The following is a 25,483-nucleotide window of genomic DNA, read 5'->3' on the forward strand; positions in this document are numbered from 1 at the left end:
ATCTATATAGTGTCTACAGATACTATAGTGATATATATATTTTTTTAGCAAGTCAGTTGTTGATCTTATTATTGATCTTATGTAATAAAAAGCTTATGTATAAGATCAATAAAATAAGAATTTAAAATAATTAATTGTTTTTTCATGCAAGTCTTAAAAACGGCAGAATTTGTGCATAACTTTATATTTTATTCAGCCTGGCAACATTTTTCTTTAATATATCAAATCTGATAAAGTACTCAGCCCATTTATGTGCTGTATAACAAAATACTTTGTACTTCAGTAATTTATTGAATGGCTACTTTATACTTTTACTTGAGGAAAAATTACTACAATTACAAAGTAGTGATGCTGTTAACTTGAGTACGATAATTTTTGGCTACCCCCAGTTCCTGACATTTGAATAAACCCTTGAAATATTTCACTCTACGTAACCCATCATTGAGTTGTCCAACAATGAACAGCAGATGGCAGCAACACATCATTGATGCGCCTATCTGGGTCAACTCAAAGTAGAAGAAGAATAACTAGTTGTGACGTAAAGACGTTACATTAGGACGTGTTTTTTGTGTGACAACAAACAAACCAGCAACAGTATTTTCAATATGTTCTATGAACTAATGTGTGTATAAATGCTCAAGTACTGTAGTATCTAAAGTCGTGATATGTTTTTTTTATTTTCGGGAGAATTTTTTTCCGCTTCTTTTGGCTGCTAGCTGCAGTGAAAAAGCAGTTAGCATTGCAGCTAGTGCGTGAGCTATCATCATGATTTGATTGAATACAGAGGGGGAAGAAATTTTAAGTAACTGCTGCAGTATTAATCATGCCTCTTATGAATCTCCCGTCTTGTCTTTTTTTTGTAAGATAGTTTCTCATGCATGGCTTCGTGGCGTTTGCTAAAACTAGTTTCTCAGCTGAAAAAGCCACAGTTAATTTCAACTAAACCAAACAACACCGTGTATCTGGCGTCAGTTCAAGCTTTTTTGTGAGTACATTTCTAATTTCTTTTTTTTAATTTAAACATTTCTCTGTTTCGCATCAAAATGTATTTGACGATGCCAAGCTGTGTTGCAGAATAAGTGCATTGACAGACTTCGAACCATCAAAGAGAACAAAAGTTGAGACAAAAAAACAAACAGCACTTACAACCTTTTACAAAGGTACTTTGCTCAGACAATATTTTTCTAATGTGTATAACAAACCTATTTTTGTTACAGTTTCTGTTTGTTTTTTTTCCTTAGGCGTGTGTTCTTGTCATCACAGCAACGGAAATGAGACCATAAATAAAGAAAGCAAGGAAAACAAAGTAAAAACAAAAATGGATATGCGACCTAAAACTGGAGCAGGCGGTTTACGGGGCGTAAAAAGAAAAGGCTCCTTTCAAAACACCGGCCCCAGACCGACGCAGAAGTTTAGAAATACACTTGAACAATGGCTGGTAAAGCCCTCAACACGTTTAAGTGCAGAAGTGTTTCCAGGTGAAGAGGATGTGGAAAGGACGGGAAATGAGCTGAACCCATCAGCTGATTCTGCAAACGATGAAAATGCTGAGAAATCCTCAGTTTCTTCTATGGATGAAGGTACCCAAATACTAACACCACAAGAGTTTGACGAGGACTGTCCTTTACTGCCTGACACCAAGGACTCTGAGACAGAAGAACAACCAATGGAAGCGTGTTCTTCACACTCCGACGGCTTTACCACACAGAGAGCTAAAATAACAGACTTTTTTGCAGGGAGCACGTCACAGAGTTTTGCTGTGAAAAATGGTGGGCGAAATAAGTCTTCAGAGAGGAAAGATCCAGACAAAGAACGTACAGCTCCTGGAGTTACATGGTTGGGAACGCCAATCAGCAAGCTCAGGAGAATGCCGGAATGTGGTGGGAAGCTTCCACCACTGAAAGACGTTCCTGACCAACACACCGTGATGATAAGGGTTTGAGAACTCATTTCTTTTGTTATAAACAGGACAAAAAGAGCTTTATGAATGCTTTTTCGATTCCACAGCCTTTGAATACATAAAAAATAAATACAATTCTGCTGTAATAGTTTTGTAAAATGTAGGTTTCCTTGATAATAATTAAAAAGAAAAAAGTTAATTGTGATGATCAGCAATTCAGAAAAAAATATGCCAAAAACTTGCTGACTACAGAAAGTGTTTGGTCGATTGGCAAATCGAAAAGAGATTTAAACATATCCCAATCTGATCAGCAGTGTTTAAGAAACATGAATACTAACACACTAACACTGTTATTTTTTTTGCTTGTCCCACTGATAGACAGACCTCCTTAGAAACTGTAAAGTTCCTATTCCATATCCAGCTACATTTTTGGATACATGGGATGATGTCCATGTGAAGATGCCCTGCTCAAACGGGAATTTATTTCCAGTTGATGATGAGGTAAAACTGGAAGTGTTTCTCATGCTGTTCGTTTAATAACATAAAACATCACAGATGCAGACTTTGTATAAAAGTGTGGGGCTGAAATGTGGAAAATTTCTAATTTGCTTTTGTATGAAATTTTAGTTTTTTGTTCAAATAAAAATGTTGAGTTTGAGCCCTAGTGGCATTTAAAGCCACATTATGCCTAGTTTTTGTTATAAAGATGCAATGTTTAATCATTTTTAAGTTGTCTAGATATTTTTTCTTACAAAGTCTAGATGTATACTAATTTTACTGGAATAAATATCAAAAAACCATGTAGAGTTATGTGCCTTATTAACCAGTAGAAGGCACAACAATGTCATCATTTGTTGCCAGCCTGAATTTACACCACTGAATGCTAATGCCATTTGTTTTTCCTCAGAAAAAGAGTCGGTGGGATCTGATCAACGAAACTTTGGACAAGAAATTCACAAATGTTTTTCAGTTGAAGGTAAGTGGTTGTACGTCTTCATTCATTCTACATCACACAAAATATTTTCTTCTGGAGTTTTCGTTTTAAGATGTGTAAATCTGTCATGCGTTGTTTTGTGTTTATCCACTATTCAGTGTTTTTGCATTAGGTTTACAAATTAGTGAACTGGAACTTGTAAAAATGAGATCAGGTGTAACACGTGCGCACAACTGTAGTTGTTATTACCTGGTTACACCACAAGATGGCATTTCAGGTTAAGAAAAGGAAAAGAACAAAGCTTTATAACATGTAGTTGGAATTTCAATGGATTTTGAACACATAAATTGAACTTGCAATCAATATTTCGTTTGCTTAAAAAAAAGTTGAAATGTGTTTGGTTCTGTCACAGGAAGCGGTGCTGAATTATAGTGCCTCACACGCCAGAAAATGGGACTTCACAGCACTGGACTTGTACTGTAACAAGGTAAAGTGTAATTGTTAAAGCACTGTTGCAGTTTATTTCTTGTTAATTCTTCTGATTCCAAAGATGGAAAAGTAACATTTGTTTTGCTCAACAGAGATTTTACTCTGCATGCAAACGCAGAAAAAACACAAGACACCGAAAGATTACTCTAATAGTAATGAACCGTCAAGTGTCCAACTATCCGTCTATATAGAAAAAAGATCAAATGAAATGTTTCTTGTCGATCCCTTTATTTTCACCAACATCAATAGAAATGCATGACCTCTGAGCTCTGGGAGAACATCATGACTGTCATATCGCTGAAGCTATTCTGCTAATGATTGTTTTCATTTCTTACCCGTTTGGGATTTGTTTGTAAGTATCATGGGTGTCTCTGGAAATGGTTCAGAATCTAATGCTACTTAGATATATAACTTGAGGAAGACGGAAACGGTTTATATTCATAAAATAATCAAAGTATATAATTGCCTCCACCTGCTGTCAAGAAAATGGGTTTCATTTTTGTTTGACTGTCAAAGTAAGAAATAAAACCTGTTAGTTGCCACAAAACCACTTTTGTGGCAACAATCAAACCACATTCTTGTGTTAGAAAGGCCCTGTTAATGTCCAGAACCAACTGCCAGGGGTTCAACTGAATTGAAAGTGAGTTACAATTGAAACTGTGTGGTCAGGTTTGAAAGAGACTCTCCATCGAGTCTAAGACCTGCAGCTGTACTTCTAGTGAAATATGATTGTAGGGTTAGGGTTTAAAGTCACAACGCAAGTATTTATTTATTTTTATCAGCAAAGCTACATGAATCAAATCCAAAGGCAACGTTGTAGAGAAATGTATAAAGACTTTTGACCTAAGTTTAATAATTAACAATACCCAGGGGTGAAATTAAGGGGGTGCGGAGGGGTACTGCGTACCCCCAAAAGATTTAGCGGGGGTACGCAGTACCAAGAAAATGGAGCCGCTGTCTGCTGTAAAGAATCAGCGGGTGCACGCAGCCGTGAGTGCGTCCGCTGATTAGACATGACTGACTGGTTATTCTAACAAAGACCAGTCTAAAACAGTGGGTTTTAACCTTTTTTGAGGTACCAAAACCAACAGTTTCATATGCGCATTCACTGAACCCTTCTAATAAGTAAAATATCGCCTGCGCTGCTGGAAACTGTTGAGCGGAGGGTGGGGGAGGGGTACGTGCTCCTCCGCAGCACTGATTGGCTCAGCAATGTAACGTGAATCTCTCAGCAAGTGATGGCAAAGCGGGGCGTCATCACGACTTTACACAGTGTGTCTTTACCTCCGCGGCAGAGGCTCCGCCGAACCCCTGGGGTTCGATCGAACCCAGGTTAAGAACCACTGGTCTAAAACATGACTTAATAAGTTAATAAATAGCTTTTTTCTCACTTCATAATGTTTCTGAACTGTTCGTGATACGCTAGACCCTCAATTCTCCACCTTTTGCCCCCCTCGGAGTTCGAAGCTTTCGTCAACTGCCAGCCTTTAAAGGTACTCCGCTACAACATTGTTTGTTACAAAATATCCAAAGTAAAAGCAAAGAGAGATGAACTAATTGTATTTCATGTAATTAGGTTCAATTTCAACAACACATCGCAGCTTGAGAACACCGCTATGACCAGAGATTTCATTTAATTTCACATGAGAGTGCTTGCGCGTTTATCTCCAAAACACAGTGGTTGCCAAGGGGATTGGTGCGTTCGATTAAATAGACTGGGTCATTTTGCAAAGGTGGTGCACTAATACTAAAAACCTTCACTTGCTTTGGGACAGGACGAACAATAAATCATTTACCATCTACAAACCTTTACATAAAAACCGCGAGAACAACTAAATTGTTAAAAATTTCAAACGAAATCGAAACTTGACCAGCATGCAGAGAAAAATAACATCCTTATTCAAAAGAAAAGACAGGGAGACCGGAGCTGAGAAGATACCCGACAAAATAAAAAAACAAAAAAAACAGCTGATGAAGATTTTGAGCAATCTGAGAGTCAGGGTGAGGAGACGCCACGTCACGAAGATGATGTGGAAGCCGCTTCAGAACAAACAGGTCATGATGCTAGGCCTACTGATTATCCTTCTGCCTGGACACAGGAACAATATAACCAGTTTAAAATCAGAAATGAATGGTTATATGCTAGAAATGGAAAACTGGGATGCAGTCCATGCCATGACGTTCAAAATTTATATATATATGTAGAGAGAGAGAGATTTTTTTTTTTTTTTGTCATAGTACCCCCAAGAATTTAAAACTACTTTCACCCCTGACAATACCTAGTTGTTTTCTTCAAGTCAAAGATGTGCTTTATTATTCCCAGTAAAGCTTTGGCTCATTGCTCTTTGCTCAGAGTCGCCAGTGTCTTCGACAGTCGCTTTTGGAGGCCATCCGTCATCTGTCAAATTAAAGTGCTCTGCGTCATCTTCCGTAAAGATTCAGAAGGTAGCTGAACGTCTGGATCATTCAAGAGAGAGGGACGTTCTGTTTGAGACGTTGTTGTGTTGCGATACAAGTGAAATAAGATTTCCCAAGTTTATTAGACTATTGCTGGAAATGCGTTATGTTTTAATAGCGTTTCAGACTCCAGGTGGAAAAAGTGACTGTTTTATGTCAGTATGCTACAAGTTTGAGCGGTAAATGATTTGAACAAAATGCAAAATTCGCGGAGCTTTGAGTAATAATTGAATCTTCAAACAAAAGGTCATTTTTACTAACTTGTCAGAAATGAAAATAGTTGACATTAAATAACAGGCAGTAGCTCGATCCAGTCAGCTTCTGTTGAATAATTCGTGTCAAAAATAATGTTACAAAGGATATTCCATCAAAGTGAACGCCTGCGCTGAAAGAGGCCGTAGCCACAGGCTTAGTTTTAATGCTGAGATCTGATTTAGCTGTGATGTCGAACCAGAACGATGGATAAAGGAACGGTGGGGCTGCATGGAAGCACTGAGGTCTTTCTGCGTGGAGGTTGCATGTTCTCCCCGGATACTCTGCCTTTTTCCCACAGTCATAAAACATGACTGTTAGGTTAATTGCTCTCTCCAGAATCCAAATTGCTTTTAAGTATGTGTGTGTGTGTGTGTGTGTGTACACTAGATGCTTCCCATGTGTGTTTTTTGCACTGTGATGGACTGGTGATCTGTCTCTACCCTGCCTTTCACCCAATGAAGGCTAGAAATGGGCACCAGCTCCCCTGTGTCCTTACAAGGATAAGCAGGCATAGACAATGGATGGGTAAAAGAATGGTCTAAGATGGAATTTAGGTGGAACTCGTATAGATGGCAAATATTTTATATATTTTTTTTATTCTTATTAAATTAAGGGAGAAATAAATGATTATTCTTAAGATTATTAAGTTGCAGTAAATAAATTAAATTGTTTGAATTAGGTCTGGAAAATTGTGGTTTGGCACTAAATTTATTACATCGCTGCTTATAACTTCATTTATGGATCTTAATATTTCACGTTTTACACTTTTTTTTTCAAGAAAAATAAAAAATAATATTGCTTGTGCAGCAAATTTGACTTTCAATTGTCAAACAGAAAATTGATTCTGTTACATTATGTAATATTTTTTTAGCACAGTTTCAAAAATAATTTAAAACAGCCAATGAGGTATGACGTTTTGATTACAAAGTTTTATTTTCAGAGTGAAATGACAATAGCACTTTTGTACAATGCATCTGTTTCCTCAGATTGTTATAGCTCAAGCTCTTGTGTCGGACTGAGGCAGAATGTTTTCTGGTGTCAGAGCAAAAATGCACATGAATGGCATGGAGTGACGGGTCGGGCGTCCTCATCGAATATTCATCTCAGCTCGTATTCCTTATGAATAACGGAATAGCCGTTGATGGACAGCCTCAGTTTTGTTGAGTTCAGTTCATTTCTCTCTCTGCTGCCCAACAAATACTCTATGCATGCTTATGAGCACAAAGGGGTTCATTTTTACTTAGTCACCTGTTTACTGACTGCTTACTTGGTTAGACCAGAAGAACTGACTTGTATTTTTGTAGCTGTTGTTTCTGTCAAATTCCCTCTTGCTTAGTTTAAATGTAACATTACCAACAATGTTAACACAGAAAGAAAAGCAGATACACTTCTGCTTTTTATGGAAAAAGACACATTTTTCTTACTTCACAATTACGCCTTATTTTGTGGTGTTTATCTCTTTAAATCCCAATGTATTGCATGTTTTATAATGTGACAAAATGTGAAAAATTGAAACATGGGTACTTTTGCAAAGCACTGTACGTTCTGTTAGATTTCCTCTATCATCTGGTATTGTGTGCGGAGCTAGTCTTAAGTCGTACTGACAGTTAAGTCAGCTCATGTGAGTCTCTGTCTGCTGCTGATTTACACAGCTTGCCTAATATTACCTCAGCTATATCTACTATCCCCATCGTGTCAACTGCCGTCATTTATTACACCCAGAGGAGCAGTTTATGATGTCAGCCTGGTCATTACTTACAGCAGTGTTTAGCCAAGCTTCCATTGCCATAATATAAATGTTCCAAGCTAAATCACAAGCCGGGGCTTCTTGTTCTGGGCACACAGAACCCCTTTTTATTTCAAACCCTTGGCCATTTGCATCTCTTCCTGGAAGATTGTTTAATGAGTTTGCTTGGCTGTGCAACTTTGATGAAATTGCGTCGTTATTGATAATTCTGACATTTTGGTGCCACTGCCGGGCTAATGCAAGTAATATATAAAAAATGTGTTCTATGAATGACGAGCATTATGAATTTTTGGATTGCTACTTTAATGTGTCTTTTGACAGTATGACACCACGTTTTCACATTATATACATTAAAAAATATATTCCATTCATGTCCTCCCATCTTTGTGCTACATCAATAATATTTCAATGTTTTTTTTTCTTTTCTTTCTGACCAGTATCTTTTGTTTGTTTGTTTTACTGCTTCATAATTTAAACAAGTGTCAGACAAGTGTGTTTAATATGTCTTCAGCTAATCAGCCTGAATGAGTAATAGAGAGGCAGCTGAAGTTTATGGCAAAACAACAAGCATAAACAGATCTCCTGCTCTCTCCAAGGTCCTGGAGCGTGATGCTGTGGAACATCTGTTTGACTCTCTGCTGCCAGACATGGTGCAATTAGCACTGAGAGCATCTGAGCTCTGCACCAAGGTAACACCAGTAACTACCCATTGCAGTGACTGGCTGGTTTTGGTGAATTGTTGCAGCAGATTGATCCCAAAGGTGCCCAGATGATAAAGCATCTTGTCTAGTTGTTGTGAAAGGGGGTGAGGACCTATGATGTATTTCTTTAAAGAAACTGTAACGTAGCACATCTGTATCAAAGCCACATATGCATTCTTTTTTTTTTAGTGAATCAATAAAAATGCATTCAGAGTTTACACATTATTACATTCATGCAGATTGCTTCCTTTAACACGTTGGCATAGCACAAATGATTTTATCCTTCTTCAGTTGTCCCTCTGTTTGTCCTCTAGCCTATCCCCCTCCTGAAAAGAGGCATGAGCCACTCCATCACCATGTCTCAGGAGCAGGTGGCATGTCTGCTCGCAAACGCCTTCTTTTGTACCTTCCCCAGAAGAAACTCCAGAAAGACTGAGTACTGCAACTACCCAGATATCAACTTTTTCAGGTATTGTGTGTGTGTGTGTGGGTGATGTTCTGCTTTGTTTAATAGACAATTGGTTAACCATAAACCTTTTCTGGCACAAGCACATGTTTTCGTTCTAACATGGTATAATGTTGGAATAACTTGCTCATCAAAAATCATCCGAAGACATTCAGAAAGCTGGAATGTATTCATCAGTTTTTTCATTTAAACCACAAGCTTCATTGAATTTTTAAGAATTTAAGTGACATACATTGAAGCCAACACAACAAAAATGTGGCTTTCATTTATGTTTATTCCCCTTAACTCTGATACGTCTGAATAAAATCCAGTTCTAGTAGTTGTATTTACACCTCACCATTGCAAGTTTTCTCACTTTATCTGGCCAATTCTGTTTTGAGCTCTGTTTCTTCATTGTTTGATTTTACTCTACAACATCTGATTCAGGAAAATATTTCCTTAGATTTAGTAAAAGGATTGCATCTGTGAAAATCTTCTGTATTTCTTTCTCCTTACAAACCGTCGCTACAAATCCCATCAGTTAGGGTGTAATGTTAAAATCTGGCTACAGATCTCTTGCTTAGTCATGTTGCCAATATCTGTTGGAATCACAATGTGATTATCTAAATGGAAGAGGAAATTAGATTAAAACCGACTCAGATGGCTGCTTTTAATCTACATCAAACATGTTCCGTGGAAACATGTTTGTTTTCTTGAAATGTTTGTTTCCATGGAACATCAAACATGTTCCGTGGAAACATGTTTGTTTTCTCGAAACATGTTTGTTTCCACGGAACATCAAACATGTTCCGTGGAAACAAACATGTTTCCACGGAAACAAACATGTTTTCATACACAAAGTCGAAACATTGTGTAATGCCGAAACATTACACAAAAGTCTTCAAAGAAGAAACTATTGACCATGTAAGTGTTGTCTGGCAGGAGGTAGGATCTAAAGCTAAGAAACCTGCACCACACCCAGGAATTTAAAAGCTCTCTGTGGCTAATTCAGTTTTCTTGTATTCACCACAGTGGCAGCTCGTGAAAAAACAAGATTTCCTAGAAAAAATGTTAATCACTTCACATTATGTCTGCTCTGCTTCTGACCCATATTGCCACACTGATGTGAAAAAAACTGACTTGCCCACTCAGTCATTTGGCTCAGACACTGAGAAAAATAGGCCATTGCTCCAGCTAATAATCCTGAGTAGGCATGCAGTGGGAATGTTGGGTTAATTAATAACATGAGCTGGTATTTTGCACAGAGTGAGGCCATCTTTTGGAATTGTGTCTTGGACTTTGCTATATTCAGTTTCTTCTGCTTTGAATTGTTCTTTATCCAAAACCTTGATTTCAGTTGTTTCATAATTCAGAGGCAAAAAGTGTTTTTAACTGCGAGAGTGACTTTAGTGAGGAGAAATCCGTCCTCTTCATCTACCTGGATTAGAAAAGTTCATCCATTGTTTCTGCGTAGAGGATCTTTGGGAAAGTAAGAGTGCTCACTCCAACCTTTAGCTAAGTCACTGAGTGTCTGCACGTTGTTTTTTTGAAAGGGATTTATGGTCAATAATAAAATCCATTTACAATGTTTACCAGTCGTGATTTGCTGCTGTGCGTTTATAGAATAACGTTTCTGCTTTAAAAACAAAGAAAAGGGCTGATTTTAATGTATGTATATATTATACTTGGAAATTTGTTTCAGTTTTCATGCTCTAAAATATGATGCTCTTTACTGCTCAGTATTTTTTAAAGCAAATTCACTTTGTCTCAGCAACATGGTTTTGGAGAGACGGCAGTCACTCCAAACTAGAAACTCGGGTGGGAATATTTTTCTATATCCATGCTTTAGTTTAAATATCCTCATTGGATCCTATTTAATTCAGTTCTGTTAAGTTTCTTTTTTTTAGCACCATTCGTAATAAATATTGTCTCAAAGCACATCATAAAGCATCTAATCTGTATGCAAATGCATAGTGTATTCAGTACAATCATATTGACAGATTGGAAGTCATGTATTGACCTGAGTGTTCCAATTTGATTTTGGCTATTAAACAATCAACTCAGATTCAGTTTATTATTCAAATTTGTACCTAAGAAAACCCAGCCGATTATATCGAGCCACTGACTTTGCAGCAATTAATCTTCCCGAATGAGCATGTAGCAGTGTATGAAGTCTTTAAGTTTGCAGCAATCCCTTATACTAAGAATTTGTTTTCCTTTCTGGAAAGCTTGATCATCTGCTCCCACATGTAAACATCTTTTCTTTTTTTTTTTTCTTGGCATGTTTACGCCACATAGCAGATGTGTAGAAATTGGCAAAAAGTCTTGCAAAAAAAAAGAAAAAAATAACTAATGGTAACTGAAATGAAGATACAGTCTCACCATCTGCTGCAAAGGATGCTTTTAGTTATCTACCACCTTACATATTAAAAGTATTCAGTGTGTGTTCTTGTTGTCAAAGAATATTGACTTGTAAAAATGATGCTAAAACCAAATGTGATATTAAATGTAGTCACCTATGTTGTTTTGTTCACAGCTATGGTCCCTAGCAAAGGTATTCCAATGGCCAATTGTTTTGTTTGGCTACTTATATTTATTCCTTATATATTTCCAAACCTAGATAATTTTTATTTATAATTTAAGTAATAGATGCACACAAAATGATGCAAGACTCATAAAATTGTTTAAACATAAAATCATGAAGTATGATGTGCATTTATATATACCCATCACATAAAATCAAGTGCAAACAATGCCATTTACACACCACCTACATTTAAACCCAACATTATTTGTAACCTTGGCAGATTTAGATGTAAAATAGTTTTCATTAAACCAAGAACTTTGTTTTTTGATAGGAAATGGCAATTTTAATATTAGCTGTCATGCTACCACTGTACTCAGGTCAAACTCAGCACTCCGGCTGGACCACCTAAAAATATTATTGCATTTAGACAGAATTTGCATGTTTTTAAAATTAAAACATGACTTTAATCCTAAATCGATGACTAATATAGGTCAATTCTCTATTTCTACAAGACTATATTACAGTTTGTTACTAAAAGGCTGCTTTCGCTGGTGGCAGACTCATGTCCAGTACATTTTTCTGAGAGCTACAAGAGGCAGGATTGTTTCTTGAGGCCACTTGGACTAAAAAAAGACAGATGAAAGCAGAAACTGGCTTTACTGAACGAGTTTTCCAGTCCCTGAAGGGCTCTTAGTGCAGCAGGCTTTTGTCGTTGCTTCATTTTCATTCCATAAAATTTCCTTTTTTTTTTTTATTTTTATTGTCGCATCTGTGTGCTTCTTTTAGACTCGTATTAAGAAGGATATTGTGAGTTTAGTGTTCAAAGTGCACTCGTATATCCAGCGCATCTCGCTGCCAGCGGTTTTATATATGTGTTAAGACCTTTTTTTCCTCCTGAGGACACTGTTGCTTTAAAGGGACGCAGCGTTTCCTAATGTATCCCTGGAGACAGAGAGATCCCTGATCCCCTTTTTCTTTTCTTTTTTTTTTATGTGCGAGTGCGGGGACAGTGCAGGAGTGTTGCGCTGTGATGGACAGCCTGGGGCAACTTTCTCGTAACAGCAAAGGAGCTCCTCCATAATCGGCTAGCGACTGAAAAGGAGGCTGAGTGAGAGATGAACTAATTCATATCAAAAGTTAAAGCATGACTGAACTCACGGGGCTAAAATGGGGGTCATCCATCTCTTCAGCAATGATTCTGCAAATGAACAGTTTTTGGTCGTCTCGACTTTAGTCAGTTGGTGGTAAGATGGCATGTCATGGCCAACTTCTTTAAAGATTGAGCTTTCTTCCTTTGGAAGAAAATGTAATCGTATACACTGACACAGCACATTATTTGGGTATAACTGTTTAAGTAGTTGTTTGCTCAAACTCATTTTGACATCTGGCTTTGGAGAACACCATTTGCAGAAGTTCAAACTGAGCATTAGAATGGGGAAGAAAGAGGCTTTAAGTGACTGAATGTAGCGTACTTGGTGGTGTCAGACAACTGGAGATCTGCTGGAATATTTGCCCACAACCATCTCTGAGGTTTACACAGAATGGTCTGAAATGAGAAAATAACCTGTGACCAGCAGTAATGCAGACTAAAAAAAACCTTGTTTCTACCACAGTAGAATGGGCAGACTGGTTTAAGATGATAGAAAGACTGAGGATTGCTGAAGCCTTGAAGCAGAAGGGCTAGCCCAGCCGAAGACGACTTCAGAAGATTACTTGTGTGACATACAGATTGTAAAATTTAGCTAGGTAAATGTTTTTTGAAAAATATCACTCGGTATCTTTTTTTCCTTTCAGGCTGTTTGAAGGCTCATCCTCCAGAAAGATTGAGAAGCTGAAAACCTTGATGTGTTATTTTAAAAGTGTCACTGAACAGAGTAGGTGATTAGATTTACTGCTTTTTGATTAAATTGAACTGTTGCAGAGAAAGCTAAGCAATCATTCTTGTGTTCTTCAGAACCTACTGGACTTGTGACATTCAGCCGTCAAAGACTGGATAAACCTCCCGACTGGACAAGGTTTGCTGGGGTTTTTTTGTTTTTGTTCTTTAGATTTATTTTTTTTAGAATAGTATAAGGAGCACCAAAGACACAGGAGCTCACTAAAAGTGGAACATGGAAAACAATGTTTGCATTTCAGCTCGCCGACTTTGCTCACAAGACTCCACATTACGTGTGAAGGGACCATAGAGGACGATGGCTATGGGATGCTTCAGGTAAGACCTCTATTCAGGGTTTGTACGGGTGCTTGAAATCCTTGAAAATGCTTGAATTTCAAATAGGTGTTAGGGGAGATCTCAGTTTCTGTATGAAGTTCTTGAAAGCACCTGGGATTCAAACTGCACGGTTTTGTAATAAAAGGTAATCTAATGTTTGATTAAAAGTCTAAAATGGGAAAGGGTTATTTACAGTTGAAGCCACATATTTTTAATACACCCAATAAGAAGACACAATTTTTTTCTTATTTTCTGAAGTTAAATCTGACTAAACTTTTTTTTAATTTTGGGTTATTTCCATTTACTGAAACTATGTGAGAAAATCTTTTAGTTTATTTTTTCCTAGTAACTGAACTTATTGATCTGTAATTGAAATAAAGGTTGTCTCATATTTTCTACATTAAACTATGTTATTGAAATTTTGATTTTTTTGTTTTTGTTTAATTTGTGTGTTGTTTTCAGGCCAGTCAGGTCTATAGGTTGTCTGAGAGAGAACTTTTCAAAACATAAAATTTTGTTATATTTTAGTCTAACTTGTCCCTGCTGCAGAATGTAGAGTACAATCACAAAACATTATCAATAACAGTAATAAATACATTAGTGAATTTGTGTTTGTTTTTTTTTGTTTTTTTGTTTTGTTTTTATCTCCAAAGTGTATGTTGAAAATGTTTGAAAAGTCCTTGAATTTTGCTGTGGAAAAAGCGTCTGAGCCCCGTCTGTTGGAATTGTACACTAGTTAAAACATGTTACAGTCTGATTTAGATTTATTTACATTTTTCAGCAACTTAAATGTACCAGGAGCTGTTTCTCCTCTGTAGTAGTCATTCACTATGCCACCACATTTTCAAGTCTGTCACCCAGAATGCTTAGCAGTGCAAAATAAGCCCCTCTAAGGGAGCTGCGCACACGTCAAAGGGAGTTTGGGCTGAGACTGGGGTCGAGGCCTCTGGGCCTCCTCGGCTCTCTGTGTTGGTCGAGCGTCCCGAACACCGTCAGCGCTGCCCCCTCCGACTTTCACCTTTTGTTTGCCACGGGCTGACAGTTGATGTGCGCTCACGACCAGCTCCGGGGCTCGCAGTAAGCTGCGATTGATGGATGCTCTGCAAGGGTGGGGTTGGGGGTTGAGGTCCTGACAGCTTGTCAAGGCAGACTCTGGAGTCTGGCTTGTTGTCCCAATGTTGAGTGACCACAATGGAGAGATCTGCCCTCACACAGCTGCTCAACTTTTTTTTTTTTTCATAGCGTTTTTATGCGGCTGTGATGGGTTCGGTCTGGGCCAACTGTGGGTCACTGAGTAAAAACTGTCAGCCCTGAAAATGTACAATTTCAAATGAACTGAAATAATTTAATTACTTGCAAAAATAAACAGAAAGCATAATTTTTGCAGTTTATTTCCTTAAATAAATCTCTTAATTTGATATTTGCTACTGGCGGCTGCAGAACTCAATGCAGCTATGAGGGAGAGCTCAAAGCTCATTTTGGCTTTGTGGACAGATTGCCTGAGTAATGCCACCACCTCAGGCTAACCTCCCCAATAAACCTGTCATGGATTCTGTCAAAAATAAAACACAAAGGGCAAATACAATTTCATGACATGTTTTGCTTCCAAAGTTTGAGAAGCTGTTCTTGTCTAAGCTCGTTTTTTCTTTTTTTTTCTTGCAAAAATCTGACTGATTAGAAAATGAGCAGGGTCAGCAGGAGCTTGGATGTTTTTTTTCTCTATCTTTCATGGCTTTTGCCTTATCGTCCAGGTGGATTTTGCCAACAAGTTTGTCGGAGGAGGAGTTATTGGCGCTGGTCTTGTCCAAGAAGAAATTCGGTTCCTCATAAACCCGGAGCTCATCGTGTCACGTCTCTTCACAGAGGCCCTCGATGATAATGAGTGTCTCATTGTCACAGGTAATTTTAAATGCCTCATTTTTAGGCATTTATTTCTCTACTTCTATAATCTAATTGAGTTGGTTGGGAGATTTTGAACCCATTGTTTTCGTTTTTCTGCACTGGAGTTTTGATCTATTCTTCTCTGAATACATGCAGATGCAAAAATGCCCATTATGTCCAGCAAATTTGATTAAGTAGATTATCAAAAAATGAGGCAGATTTCACAGGAGAGGAGAATGAATTCAAGCTTGAGGTCCTTTTCTGTAAACTCAGCATCGCAATTGTATTTTTGTCTTTTCCTTAACTAGCTCCAGCTTTCAACAGGCAGTATTTCTTCTGCACCATCTACTACATGATGCAAACAGTCCTTGCAAACATCTTTGGGAATGATAAACTATTTGCTTTGCCTACAATTTCCACTGATATAGAAACTATTGGTGGACTTTGTGTACGTCTAGCCTCATTAAAATGCCTGCAAACGGTGTCTGTGATTAGATATGTTATTTGTTCCTCAGAGTTCTTTTAAAAGCAGATATTTATTTGCATCTGGCCTCTTAAAGACAAGGATACCTGCAAATACACTCGTGAATTCGCCCTAGATTGTTATCCTTCCAGATTGGAAGGATAACTTAAGGATAACTTAAATTCTTAAGATTTATACCATTTGTGCTTCAATCTTCATACACTCTTTAACTGATGTTTACATCTTCAATTTACCCCATTCTGGATCAGCTTGAAGGTGTTTATGGCTTTGCCGTCTTTGTCTGTCGGTCCTTGTCACACGTTTCTTTTTGATTGGCTTCGAGAGGCAGTTGGAAGATGGAGAGTTGGTGGACTTGATTGCACCGTTGAAGACTTTCTCTTAAATAATTCCTAGTACTTCACAATTGGATGTTTGCAACAAACACAGCTGTCAGGAACCTGTGTAAACCCAATAACAAGACGGCAGACATGAGGGTTCCCTCTGCAGGAGGCTGATGGCGCCTGTCCTGTTTTCCACTTCTTTTTGTTTTGTGGAAATGTTTGCAGGAGCTTGATTGGGTTTAAAGAGGACAATCAGTGTAATCTAGTAACGGCTAGTAAAAAAAAAAAAAAAATGTACGCCTTGTATTTTAGTATAATTTACATCCATCTTGTACAGCTGGATTAAAAAAATATCTTTAACAAAGGTTTGGATTTTACTGATTAACATGATGGTAATCTCATGTTTAGTTTTGTTTTTCAAGGACAGTAAAGTTTATTCAACTGTGGTGTTTCTTTTCGTCACTTTCTGACATGAGCAGTGATTGTCAGTCTGCATCGCCAAGAAACAACCATTCTACTTACATCTGGCTTTTGTTGTAAAATTTTTTTCTAAATATGGCTTTCATTATACACTGTATCAGAACTGTAGACTAAAATAGCAAGTGAGGCATCACATTCTTTGTCTTTGCCATCTCCAGACATGGCGCGTCTTCCCGTTTGGCCGAGTCACCTTCAGACTTCGTGCCTGCCTTTGCTCCACTTAACTTTATTACTCCAGCACAGAATTAATTAGAGCTGGAAGACCTGCCCAAGACCTGCTCCGCTAATGGACTCTTCCATTCCATCATCTTTATTAAACTCAGCCAATATCTCTTGTTCCCATTGTAAAACTCCAAGCCTTGGATGCATCGTGGCCCACTGTGGTAAATCATATTATTCTGCAAGAGGTCTTGGCATGCAGCAACACAGACTAATGGGTTGTAGCTCTGCACTGAAATTTGCAAAAGTGCTCTGGCTAATTGAATTTTCCTTGATTGGTAGATATCTGGCTGCCATTGGGACGGTCAACGGTATAAATAGTATCAGGGAGAAGTCACATGGTTGGTTTAAAGACGATGCTGACAAGGAGATGCTTTAAATCAGTAAGCAGGAAGCAGTGGCATGGAGATTGTATTTCTTTTTCTATCTGGAAGGTGGAAACCAGTAAAACTAGTGGCAGCTTGCTTGTGCCTATGCAGTGTTTCCCATCTCCACTTATCCACACTGTTCTAATAGCATAATTTGTGATTTCTGTTGTTGCTTTTATGTTCACAAAAACAAAATGTTTCCTTTTTATTCCTTTGTCATTAAGAAAGACATTGATATGAGTTAATTAAAGATAAAAAAAAGTTCACTCCTCCCAGCTTTGAATTAACACGGCAATGAGATGCACTTCTGACCTTTCACTGCCCGGTCCAGCACAAATGTGAGACTTTCTTGCTTGGATATATTTGCACATGAATAAAATGACCTTTAATACTTTATTTTGACCTGCTTTTTGTTGTTACTTATGAAATCATTCTAATAGTTGGTTTTCTCTAAATGCGGTCTTTATAAGCTTCCCTCCACAAATACCTTTTAAAGAACATTTTGCTCACAAAAAATGAGAAGAAGAATTAATTTTGTTCCTGAACTATTATCTGTTCAAGTGCAAAAATGTCAGGGATCATTAAAATGTCATGTTCTTGAACAGCAAACAGATGTCTCTCCAGTTTTATGACTGAGATATTATTCCATTGTTGAGATTTCTAAGTTCTGATTTAAACAGAACATTTGGAAGTAGTAATTTAAAGTCATTTCTTCCTGTTTAATAACTGTGCTTTATTCCTACAATATAAAATTTAATTGCGCAGTCACAATATGCATTTAATCAAAGTTAACCTTTAAAGAGTGTTTATTATGTCGGAGAAGTTATTCTGCGTTTGTTTCCTATGTTTGTTTTTTTTTTAATTGTTTATTATGTTTATAAGGGGATTTTGAATTATATTGGCCATTACTTTAAAAGAAACATGATGATGATGCCAACTGGAGTTCAGAGCTCTTTCATATGCGTCTCTTTTTTTTAATTCTTTGAGTAGGACGAGGTTTTTTGCTTGTTTTTGTTACAGCAAGTACATCTTAATTTTTGACTTTTTTGTTGGTTTTGTTTTGTTTTTGTTTGTTTTTTTTGGGGGGGGGGTTGTGTGTTTATTTCATTGGCAGTAAATATTCAATTATTGCAGTATTATCTACATAAGATTATTTATTCTCCACCTTCGGTCTTATTATATCCCTTACTTTGAAGCTTTAATTTGACTAAAAAAGGACAATATTGATGTTTCAATAAAACTTATCTAATTTTACCTTTCTTTCAGTGTTGCGTCATCATCACTAGCATCATGAGCAAACTTTAAACACGGTTTTTGATGTTGCTGTCTTTCAGGATCACAACAGTATAGCAAATACACGGGGTATTCTCAGACGTATAGGTGGGCTGGCTGTCACCACGACACCACTCCAAGGTATTAATCCATTTTTTCTTTTCTTTTTTTTATCTCAACAGCAGCAGCGGGCAGCAGCCAAGTCCTGAATTTTGAAGTTTAAATTTTGATTTGTCTGGTGCTTTGATTGTGGTCTGTTGTTGAATATTTTGTTGTTGTGGTGCCTTGCAGAAGTATTGTCTTTTTTTCCCCCTTTGTTTGTTTTGATCAACTTACTTCCTATGGTTTCTATATATGTCGAAGTATTTTGTTGTCCTCAGATCTGGTTATTGACTATTTTAGAGACGACTGGAGGAGACGATGCACAGAGATTGTTGCCATCGATGCGCTACAGTTCAGAAACTTTCTCGAACAGTTTCACCCCGACAAAATTAACAGAGAACTTAACAAGGTGACCTTAAACTTTTTTTTTTTTGTTTGTCGAAGTTTCGCTAGATTTTTGCTGCATGCAATTTACCATATACAATCATTCTCTTATAATTTAGATTAAAATATACATACAAACATATATGCTATGGTAGAAAACAAATTTGAGTATGGATGAAGGCTCTCTGCTTCCTTTCACTTTGACAGAAGTAAAGACATTTTTATCTCTGTTGTTTTGTTTATAGATGCATTATTGCATTGCTAGTGGATAACTTCTAATAGTTAATAATAATAAATATAAGTAATTAAAGTGATATTCAGGATATAAATACTGTATTTGTGAAGATATGTTTAATTAAAGTACATGTCCATAATACCCAGAATTATCCATCATTGATTTTAATTGGAATTAAGACAATTTACTGTCAGGATACCAGTCCCATGTATCATATTTACATGGTATTCTGCTTTTACATTTAATCTTAAGCTTCCCGAAGAGGTAATGGCCATTTGTTCTGGAAGAGAATCAAGATGTTGATGTTGTCAGGTCTGCTGTCAGAAAGCATGGAGCAGTTTGACAGTTCTGACATCAGGGTGAAGAATGCACAAACACAGAGATCAATCCTGTTTCGAATATTGTTCAGTTAAATGTCACGTCTGCCCTTTCCCCAAGAAGAATTTATCACTGGTCAGAAGGGAGGACAGGCTCTTACCATTTATTTTCACCGTGCATTTTGATTTAAAGTTAAAATAAATACTTCAAGCCTCCTTGGATGTTGTGCTGAAGTAGCTTTTAAAACAGTGGCTCGTATGGCTGATGCCTCAGATTTACACAAGAGTGTTTTATAGTTATGACTCTCGACGGTGAGGCTAGATTTTGTTCTCGTACCTCCAAAATGGCACATTAAAAAAAATGTAAGAAAAGATAAATCACCCTGTGGCATTTACTTAGTACGAGTCAAGTCTCAAATCTACTGCGGAAAAAAAAAATTAAGAATTAAGAGTAGCTGGTATTTTTACATAATTTTCATTTGATTCATTTTAAGTGAAAATGTTCTAACTAAAGCATGCCCTACTGGGAAATCGTTTTGGAGACGTGATGGAATTAAATTGAACAAGCCTTTCAATGTTTTAAATGTATTGCTCCTTACTGTGCTGGTGATACTTTCTAATGTGTCTGAAGCACTTTTATGATTTGAGATGCTCCAGCCTGCCTGTTACCTTATAGTTGTTGGCACACATCACATTTTTAATTTATTCTGGGTGCTTTACAGAAATACAGTAAAAAATACAAATGAAGGAAATAAATTAATTAATGTGTGTACATTGTAATACAGAGATTAATTTAGAGGATTAAGCTCTGTAATATTCATTATTTCTGCACTTTTTTACATCCTCTTTTTTTAACTTATTGTCTGACACTAATGTTAAATCTTTTTTGATTCTCCTTGTAGGCTTACTGTGGCTTTTCTTACTCTGAGAAGGAAAGTCAAAACCTCGCTGCAGTGGCAACGGGAAACTGGGGCTGTGGAGTTTTTGGAGGCGACACACGACTCAAAGGTAACGCTGACGTAACGTTGACGTCAGCACATTTTGACCAGACAAGCGCTCAGATCATCACTCTAATTGGACTCTCTTTCCTGGACGCAGCAGAATAAATTTCAAGTAGAAAGCGCTTCAGCATGGGCATCCATTTGTCTTCCAGGAATTTGTACATTTACTTAAGGCATTTTTTTATTTATTTATTTATTTATTTTTTTGCCTTCCTCCTATTGATCTAATGCCAAAGTTGATATGTTGCATTAATAGCGAAATTGATTGCCTGCTTGAATCCATCAATCAGTTCCAGCTTTCTGTGTGTTGTGTTGTTATTACTCCTCTGGGGAGCTTTAGGAGAAACTTGTCCATTCCTTTGCAATAGCAACTTAGCTTTTCACCACATTTATGCATTTCAGCCCTTTTCTGTACCACACTTTATACATTGCATATATTATTGAAAAATGCTTTATTTCAGTGATCCAGTGCAAAAGATGGAACTGGCGTGTTACACTCAGATTTATTTATTTGAAGTGTTTATTTCTGTTAGGTTTGATAATTATGGCTCACAAAGCGCTGTATCCGTGTATATTAATGGAAAGTTGCTTAGAAGGAGAAATGGGTAGTAAAAGGTGCAGAGTAACAGACATAACTGCCTCCTTGAAAGGTGTGTGTGTTTATTTTTTTGTTCCTTTTGTTTGGTTATTTGATTTCTATTGCTGTCATTTGTTCTATTATTTGGTTAATTATTTTGTACATCAATACCTCTTTTTGCTTTTTGCCACTCTATATTGTTTGTTGTAAATACACCTGCTAGTGAATAATGAGAATTAAAAAACAAACAGCAACAACAACAACAAAAAGAAATGATGAAACCTGCAGTGTGTTTACAAAGAGATATTAAAAGGCTAGAAATTGCATGTTGATGGGTAAAATTGGGGTCATGAGATATAATTACAGCATTTTTAGCCATATTTATTAAAATTGAGCATTTATTTAAAACGAAAAAGTTTGATGCAAAGCCTGTTCAAGAATTTAGGGAATATTTTACAAAATGTGGAGTTCTGCTGCAGCAATATGCAATAATGCTTGTGAATGTGGAACAATATGACTTATGATAAATAAACAAATAGTCATTGTTTTCTATATGTTTATTGTGATGAAATAACTTGGTTATAACTTTCGCTGAAACACCCAAATGCCTATTTTTCTGCTCAAAAGTGCTTCATTTACTTTGAGGACACAAAGTCGGAAGCATCTTACCTGGACTAAAGTTTAATTAAGTTTAATTAAATTAACCTTTTAATAATGTTCAAACTTACATTTATATTGATGTGCATTTATTAGATAAACATGGGTTTTTACTATATCAATACTCACTTCCTACTTGAGAGGCTGTCTGCTATCTGGGATTAGCTTCTCCTGTCGCCACCTTTCCTTTAATCACAAAAATGATTTTTGAGGACAGTTGTTGAAGCAGAGGCAGCGAGACAAACTGCTGATGGGTAGAAGTGCTGAGTGCTGATGAAGATGTTGTTTCAGTTTTGCTCATTACGTCGGCACTTTCCCAACTTTAATTAATCAGCAGACGTATTTCCAGTCTCTTAAAATATTCACAGCTTTCCGGGGCCAGTCGGGGCTCTGCGCACTAACAGATCCAGAGTTCACAGTGGGGGTGAGACCTAATCCCTTGATTACTCACCTTTTGCTGTACAGGTTTCAAACGTCAACCTTAGAGGAACTATTCATTTATTTAAATCTTTTTCTCTATCTTTTCAAATATTTTTTTTTATTTCCCCAAGCTTTCATTGTATCCGCTTCGGTCTGCTCGCACCGAGCACTGAAACGTACTCTCTGTTGTTGAGGTTTTACAGTCCTCTTTTCCTCCAGCTCTGATCCAGATGCTGGCAGCTGCTGAGGCGGGCCGAGACGTCGCCTATTTCACCTTTGGTGACAACCAGCTCATGACAGATGTCCACGACATGCACTCCTTCCTCACCCAGAGGAACATCAGTGTTGGTGAGGCAGCCAGCCATCCCGTCTGTTTCTTTCTTTTTTTTATTTTTTTTTTTAGCCTGTTGTTTTGACACTAACGCCATTGGCATCAGTGTTTGAGTTTGGTTTGTGTATTTTTTTCTAATGCATATACGGCCTCCCATGTCTTCATACATTTTTGGTAGGTGTATATATGTTGTGCTAAAGTTTTAAAATGACAAGTCCAACATCTGTTAATTTTCTTTTAGTTGTTTTTGTGTTAGTCGCAGTTTTTTTTTTAAGGTGGGTAACCACCGTTCCAGTGTCCAAATGGTTCGCTCAGATAAAAGGAGAGCAGTTCTGAGAGTCAGGATTATCCCACCTCTCAAACTCTTGTGACACTGTCCACAGCTATGAGTAAATCTAACAAGACGGAGGTCTAATCCCAAAATGTTTCATCAGAAGAGACGATGCTTGAGCTTTATAGCCACAGTAAAAACATTTGTAGACATCATGGAAAGCTTTTCAAGCCTGAGAACACTGTACTAGCTGTGGTGGCAGCAGCATGCTGCCTGTCAGTGGTCCTGGTGCTCTGCACAAAGTTGATAGAATATTCAAACTATCTCAAAAACTTGAATGAACCAAGAAATCCAACCAGTTTAAACAAACTGTACCAACTCTTCCCAGAAAGGTAGTCAAATATTTAGTTTATTTTAAAACAGAAACTTAATTATTGTAAAATACTGTACATCTAATCCATATTTTAAAATGTAATTTAAGTTGGATGTTGTGTTTTCACTGCAACCCCAAAAAAAGCGCTTCAACTGGATCATCAAATCCCCCCCAAATTCGTACTTCATTCATGCTCATAGGGCTGCATGTAAAGTTAGCCTCAACTAATAATTATAGAGTTTTGAAAAAAATCAGCATTTTCTTTCTCATTTAACAAGGCGAGTCTGTACAATGTCCTTGTCTCCATCACAGGGGAGGTGTATGATCTCCTGGGGCAGTACTACAGCTCGGTTTGTGAGAACTGCCTCCGGCGGCGCCCTGACGTCAGCCTCTACTCCTTCATCTACGAGCAGGTCGGCTCCTCAGAGGCGCCGGATGAGTCCAGCAGAGCTCCGGCCGGCCAACGCTCGCCCACAGGGCGCCATTAAGGTCCTGATGCTGATGAGTCACTTTGACTTTAAACTGGGAAAATGGAGAGTGCCAAGATTTTCGTCACCTTGCCGGAATCAACACAGGAATAAATAAACGGCTCATAAACTGCTATGATAGAAGTACAGAACTTAAATTGTGAAGGAAATTTAATTAGAAAGGGGTTTTATTTTTATTTTAATTTGCCTGTTATTTTTCTGTTTTTTTTCCTCCAGTTTTCTATTTATTCCTGATGCTTTTTTCCACCGTCGCCTCCCTTACCCATGAGAATAGCCTGTGTATTTTACTAAATAGGATATAATACATTTTATATACAAGCAAAAATAGATTAGGAAAAAAGTAAATGTGATTCAGAAGTAAAAGGCAATTTAAAAACGGGCATATGAACTTTGAGATTATCCATATTTTATACATCTAAATTTATTTTGGTTGTTTTTGTACTTTTAGTTGGCATAAAAAACTTGATTATGGCAGGTATTTTATTTTTTTTGGTCCTTTACAACATTTAGTTCTGGACAAACCAAAACATGAAAAGAAACAAGGAGCACGAAGATGAAAACCAAAGTGGTCAGTTATGGCCCTGCCTGCTGCTGTGGTCACTTTGTTCCAGTGGGTACGCTGGTCCACTGGGATGCAATTTGGATGTTTAACGCCGAGGCAAAGGTTGCCATCCTTCCTTTCTCTCTGTCATGTAGCTGGTTTTTATACCCGCACTTATTCAGTTTAATTGAGTTTTCTGTCAGAAATGAAGTTAAAGGACAGGAATAGTTGTTGGAGGCTCAGATCACCAGTAGGAAAGCAGTTTAGATTAAAAGAGCAGTCTTCCTCTGCGTGTAATTTATTTCTCTCCCATAATGAGTTCGGACTACAGTTTAGGTGACGCTCAATTTGATGTGATTTTCTACTTTCTACACTGATCTTATTGCTTTTCATTGTTTTAACGCAAGGATTAATTTATATTTTTTCCTGATGCGTTTTGTTTTGGAGTCCAAATAAAATTGGATTTAATAAATAAAGTCGTCTCAGTTTAAATTCTTTCCTCCAGCTCTTTTCAAATGTAGCTATAGATGTAACTGATGCATTTATGAAATATTAGATATTCAATTTTTCTGGTATTTGTCTGAAAATAAAACTATGTAAGAGTGGACCACAGCTCAGCCAATCAGATCCAAGAGTTGGACACATTTCTGGAGTGACCAGCTTCTTTACTTACGGGTAAAATTTTATGCACTACATTGATAAATCTCCAATTATGCTGCCTACTTGTACCATTTCAACATTTTTGGATTGTTTTCTGTTTGCAGAAAACTGGTTGAACCTAAACCATCTTTAGCTGAATGTAAAGTTAGTTTAATTCCTTTTGAATGAACTCGTGGGCTTATCTAAGTTTAGTAAAGAGAGTGTAGGTGTCAAAGCTTGGCACCGTCTGCCTTTATGGAATCAGGACCCGAGGCAGGGGGTCGCTCTTTGTTGCATGCCGAGTTCAAAAAGCAGCCTTAGGGGGTCCATCTCCTGAGGGGATACAGCATAGACACAAACGGGGGGTGTCCTACTGGAGTGATCCCGCTGCAGTTAACGTCATGTGTGTTTCTGACCTTTATGCCGGCGCCTGCCAAAAAGTCACAAACATAAAGT

At 37.4% G+C, this 25,483-nt stretch overlaps 1 protein-coding gene across 1 annotated transcript; it reads left to right on the forward strand.

Moving 5' to 3' along the window:
• The first annotated feature begins 526 nt into the window (after nt 1-526).
• On the forward strand, nt 527-24,864 carry LOC103142274 (poly(ADP-ribose) glycohydrolase). The gene is made up of 17 exons (XM_007558253.2): nt 527-985; nt 1,075-1,160; nt 1,242-1,936; nt 2,279-2,401; nt 2,808-2,876; nt 3,247-3,321; nt 8,379-8,471; nt 8,798-8,952; nt 13,250-13,329; nt 13,410-13,470; nt 13,592-13,667; nt 15,419-15,566; nt 18,754-18,832; nt 19,094-19,202; nt 20,632-20,737; nt 22,604-22,732; nt 23,672-24,864. The coding sequence occupies exons 1-17, from the start codon at nt 879-881 to the stop codon at nt 23,845-23,847; spliced, it is 2,367 nt and encodes a 788-aa protein (XP_007558315.1). The 5' UTR covers nt 527-878; the 3' UTR covers nt 23,848-24,864.
• The last annotated feature ends 619 nt before the right edge of the window (nt 24,865-25,483 follow it).

This window comes from Poecilia formosa, unplaced genomic scaffold (assembly GCF_000485575.1).
Source record: "Poecilia formosa unplaced genomic scaffold, Poecilia_formosa-5.1.2 Scaffold95, whole genome shotgun sequence".
Lineage (NCBI taxonomy): Eukaryota > Metazoa > Chordata > Actinopteri > Cyprinodontiformes > Poeciliidae > Poecilia > Poecilia formosa.